Source organism: Bidens hawaiensis, unplaced genomic scaffold (assembly GCF_021521415.1).
Source record: "Bidens hawaiensis isolate Kalapana, Puna unplaced genomic scaffold, B.hawaiensis_p1.1 tig00015811_1, whole genome shotgun sequence".
Lineage (NCBI taxonomy): Eukaryota > Viridiplantae > Streptophyta > Magnoliopsida > Asterales > Asteraceae > Bidens > Bidens hawaiensis.
The window spans coordinates 186,982-192,014 of record NW_027492412.1 but is presented as its reverse complement, the minus strand read 5'-3'; the positions used below and the strand labels follow the sequence as shown (position 1 = coordinate 192,014).

The 5,033-nt window shown below is 31.4% G+C and overlaps 1 protein-coding gene across 1 annotated transcript; it reads left to right on the top strand.

Annotated features, from left to right (window-relative positions):
- Positions 1-891: 891 nt before the first annotated feature.
- On the top strand, positions 892-4,737 carry LOC143549822 (VAMP-like protein YKT61). The gene is made up of 6 exons (XM_077040618.1): positions 892-1,234; positions 3,032-3,129; positions 3,293-3,397; positions 3,531-3,596; positions 4,169-4,255; positions 4,572-4,737. The coding sequence occupies exons 1-6, from the start codon at positions 1,036-1,038 to the stop codon at positions 4,620-4,622; spliced, it is 606 nt and encodes a 201-aa protein (XP_076896733.1). The 5' UTR covers positions 892-1,035; the 3' UTR covers positions 4,623-4,737.
- Positions 4,738-5,033: the final 296 nt, after the last annotated feature.

Sequence of the window (5,033 nt, the reverse complement as noted above, 5' to 3'; positions counted from 1 at the left end):
AAACATTTCATAGGTTATAAGAGCATTCCCAACACGTCCACATCCACATCCAAATCCTTATAATTGCATAAAAATCACTGCATTTCTCTATTGTTTATTTAGATAATACTTGTTTATGTCTTTATCATTATTGTTTTCTCTCTCATTTATTCACAACCAATCCAACATATATTAAAAATAAATTGGGACAAACAATATTTTTCCAAATTTACAAAAAAGCATTAACTTTTCTTCCATCCACTCACAACCACTTAAAACCCTATCAGCATCATCGTCGTCATCGTACTTGTAAATCCCATCAATAGCAAAGCTATGGAAAGGTCTGAGAAGGATAAAATATAGACAACCTTACATCTACCCAGTAAGAATAAAGAGACTGCTATAATTTACAAAACTCACTCACAATAATTTAAGAGAACGGCTATGAATCCATTCTTTATCTATATATTTAAAATTATACTAAAAATTACTATATTTTCTCTTTCATTAAATAATACATTTTTATACATTTATTATTATTTTTTCTCTTTCTTCCACTCACAACCATTAAAAGAAATATTAAAAAAATTTTATATGTGAACAGTATTTCTCAAAATTTAACCATAAACAATAAATTATTCTCTCTTTCCTATTCAAAACCATACACTAAAAAAATAAAGAATACACTCATATAAATCTAAAGAACCGATCAAAAGTGTTTTAAACTAAAAAGATAAAAATAAGAAATCCCAAACACCCCTAAATGTTAATTACCAAAATATTTATTTTTCTAGTCATTACCTTTTCAATATAACCAACCGCAGGATAATAATAATAATAATAATAATATATAACGTACGGAATATTAAATTAAAATTAAAAAGTAAAGTTAACATTACATTTCAAATTCGATCCCATTCCAAAAACCGACACCGAATCACCCATTCATTCATTCGATCGTAACAACAACGCACTTCACAAATTCATACAATAATAATATCTTTTACCCAAAACCCATATCGGGGTTTGTTACCGATTCGGTTTAGGAAGAGGAGGATGAAGATCACGGCGTTGCTAGTATTAAAGTCCGATTCGAGATCAGACGGGTCGGATCCTGTGATACTAGCAAACGCCACGGACGTCAGTCATTTTGGCTACTTTCAGAGGGTTACGGTGAAGCAGTTTATTGTGTTTGTGGGTCGGACTGTGGCCAAACGGACGCCTACGGATCAACGCCAGTCGGTTCAACACGAAGGTGGTTTTGTTTAATTTTGCTTGTTAAGTTTGCTATTTGTTTTAGATTAATTGTTATATTATTCTTGTTTGATTGAATTGCATGTTCAGGTTCGTTTGTTTTGAATTTAACCGAACAAACGATCTAACACGGAAAATTAAACAAACGAGGTTTGTTTGCTCGTGTTTGTTTTCGTTTATGTTTGCTCATGAAAATATAAAGAAATATAAATTAGTGAACTTAACTGAGCTAAGTTGGTCGGGCGGTAAGGCAGGGACTACCGATTAATCGGGATAAATAGGGATTGACCGGATTGCAATTTACATGTTTTTGGTCAAATATAAATATAAACAATTTTGACCGATTTGGACCGGATAAGGATTAGTCGACGACTGGTCGGTTGGGGGGGATTAATTGGCGCCTAGACGGGATTTTTACAACCATGCCTAGAACCAATTAAATAATGTGAAGAAGAATGTGTTGGGCCTAAAATGTTCTTTAAACTAGACTTAATTGTATTGGGCGTAACAAATTTAAATAAATATATTAATGAACATAAACGAACGAGCATGAGCGAATTCAAATAAACTGATGTTCATGAATATAAATGAATGAACATGACATATGTTCATGTCTGTTTCTTTAACTAAATGAACAAAAATTTTTGTTCTTGCTTGTTTGTTTATTAAATAAGCAAACGCTAATGAACTTCCCACTAAATGGTTGACAAATGGTTCACTGAACGTTTAGTTTGTTTACTTGATGACAATTTGCCATTAGTGCGTATAGAGTAATGCAAACCTTAAGGGGGTGTTTGGTTCGAAGAATGTTTTAAAAGGAACTGGAATGTTACAATGGAATTGGAATTAATTTCTTTCAAAGTTATGAAGATGTTTGGTTGAATTTTCTTTAAAAGAATTTGAATGTTAAAAACATAGAAAGACAAAATTACCCACTATCAATTGGAGTTATTCTCGAAAATGTGACAGTCAATCTCCATTCTCATTTCTTCTTTCCCGTTCAATTGGTGTTCCTCAACTTTTTGAGTAGTTAGATTTCTCTAACTCCCAAGAAACCAAAATAAAAGAAGAGAAATTGATGAACTCCAGTTGAACGGGGAAGAGGAAATGAAGAGGGAGATCTTCTGTTAGGTTTTTGAGAATAACTTCAATTGACGGTGGTTTTTTTTTCGGGCAATTTTGTCTTTCTATGTTTTTTACATTCCGTTCCTTTTATAAGATTTTCACCATCTTCATAACTTGAAAGGAATTAACTCTAATTCTTTCAAATCCCGATTCCATTGTAACATTCCAGTTCGCTTTGAAACATTCTTTTAAGCAAACGCCTCCCAAGTTAATGTGTATTATTAATCATATATTCTAATTATGAAGATAATTACTGTTAACCCTAACTAATATATTCTATTTAATTTAATATATAAGAGATAATTACAATAAATTTTAACTAATGTATTCTCTCTATGCAAGAGACAATTACAGCAAGTCCTAACTAATATCTAATATATTTATCGCTACCTCTGCGCTTCTGACAATTTTATATTAAAAATACTTTATGAAAGTTTGAATTTTGCAGGATAACAATTTTGATTTGTAAGATCTTTGAGTGTTATTAAACTCAATTATTCAAAATGATAGACTAGTTTCATGGATTGTAACAATTATTATTAACGAGTATTCAATTATGTTGAATGCAAGAAACAACTTTTGAATATTTTTGTTGAATACAAACAGTAAATTGGTTTGTATTGGGGAAAAATTGTTGTCTCTAATTTAATTGTATTTGTTCATTTTGTGATAGAGTATAAGGTGCATTCGTATAACAGAAATGGCCTATGTGTTGTGGGATTCATGGATGATCACTATCCTGTTAGAAGTGCATTCTCGGTACTTAATACGGTAAGGTCATTTACTGATTTACTTCAATCATCATTACTTGATTCATTTATGGAACCATAGTCTTTTTGTGAACCGTTATTAGATTCCTAACTTTGGAGGATATTGTATGATTGATTAAGTTAAGGATGTTACGAATATATATGTAAACATAAATGTTTATCAGGTGATTGATGAGTATCAAAAATGTTTTGGTGATTCATGGAGGACTATCCAGGCGGATAGTACGCAACCGTGGCCTTATCTTAATGACGCTTTAACTAAGTTTCAGGTGATTATTATTTTCGACTTTTATTTTTATTTATAATCCATTAGGCTACACATATTATACCATTTTGAACTTGTATTGAGTTTTAAGCCTCATAGTGTATGGTGCCATCATAATTGGTTTTCCATCTTTTCAGGATCCGGCGGAGGCGGATAAGCTGTTGAAAATTCAGAGGGAATTAGATGAAACCAAAATTATCCTTGTAAGCATTAATGTTTTATTGTTTCTTGTTTTATCATTACGGTCTACAATACTGTTATAAAAACTAATTTGACATGGGGTCGATGGATACCTTTTAGCATTTTTCATGATAATTTGGTCATGAATGACGTATAATTTCTAGCTCAATTTTAGCATTTTTCATGATAGTTCTAAAAGTTATATTCGCATTATAATGTGTTGTACAGTTATGTTATCTTGGTAATGTAAGATTCAAGAGTAAGAAAACAATTGCATTAAGATTAAAGTTAGCGTAAAAAAACAGGTTGGACGTTGCCGAAAGTGTATCTTAACTCTTTAAACCTTCTAAAACAGTTTAATGAAAATATTTTTTTTATTATTAAAATAAATTTAACTTTATCCGGCACTAATTATTTATAGAAAATTTGAACAAGTGTTACTTGACACATATCAGAACGTATCTATTTTGACCCATTATCCAACCCTCTGATCTGCAATTTAATCACATTTAATTCTCAACAATTCAAATATTATTTATTATCTTATTTTAGTAGGTTTATTCATCTTGTCTAACATCTTGTTCTATCTGCGCAGCATAAAACCATTGACAGTGTTCTTGAAAGAGGGGAAAAACTCGACAGCTTAGTTGAGAAGAGTTCAGATCTCAGTGCTGCTTCGCAGGTGCATGTTTTAATCAAAAACAAATCTTGATATTCAGTTATTATTTATTTATATATTTCTATACGAACTCTGTAGAAATATTATATATATTAGCAATATTAGCATAATTTGAGTGATTTAATTGCAACATTTACTGACAAACTTGCAAGTTTGCCTTTAACATAAGACGCATTTAAGATTAAAAAAAAAAGAACTTGAGTTAAGGAATCTGTTTATTTTCAGTATATCTTTTGACTTTTTATGCGTTTTAATTGTAAATGGTCTCCAACTGGTAGAAAATTAACAATAATCATTTGGTTGATTGTGGACAAAACAGATGTTCTACAAGCAGGCGAAGAAGACGAATCAATGCTGCACAATATTATGAGATGTGTCCGTATGCTTTTAAGTAATACTTTCCATATTCATGTGTTAACCATCTGATGGAGGAAAACATTGTAAAGACAGTATTGATGCTATTATCCTTTGCTTTGTGTTGTTACCATGTATCATAATTTACATATATTTGTTATGTTAAAATAGCTTGCATTTCAAGCCTAGAATGTGTCTTCCAGATCTATAACTTCATGAACACATTGCACTGAAACCGTTTAGACGAAAGAAATTGTTTTGGTTTTAACTTGTTCAAATCTGGATTCCAACCCGTTTTCAAACCTACGGTTAGGTTTGTCAAACCCACTTCTAGGACACTTTGTGTGCACTGACTAAACGCATCCCCATCCGTTTCCCTCTTCCGCCTCTGTTCTTCATACATAAGGTGACCTGCCGATGACAACCA

What these genes read in the sequence shown, in the direction of transcription:
- LOC143549822 (XM_077040618.1), top strand. Translation starts at nt 1,036, where the DNA reads ATGAAGATCACGGCGTTGCTAGTATTAAAGTCCGATTCGAGATCAGAC. An exon ending in CCAGTCGGTTCAACACGAAG is followed by an intron (nt 1,235 to 3,031) that starts GTGGTTTTGTTT and finishes ATTTTGTGATAG; the next exon opens with AGTATAAGGTGCATTCGTAT. An exon ending in ACGCTTTAACTAAGTTTCAG is followed by an intron (nt 3,398 to 3,530) that starts GTGATTATTATT and finishes CCATCTTTTCAG; the next exon opens with GATCCGGCGGAGGCGGATAA.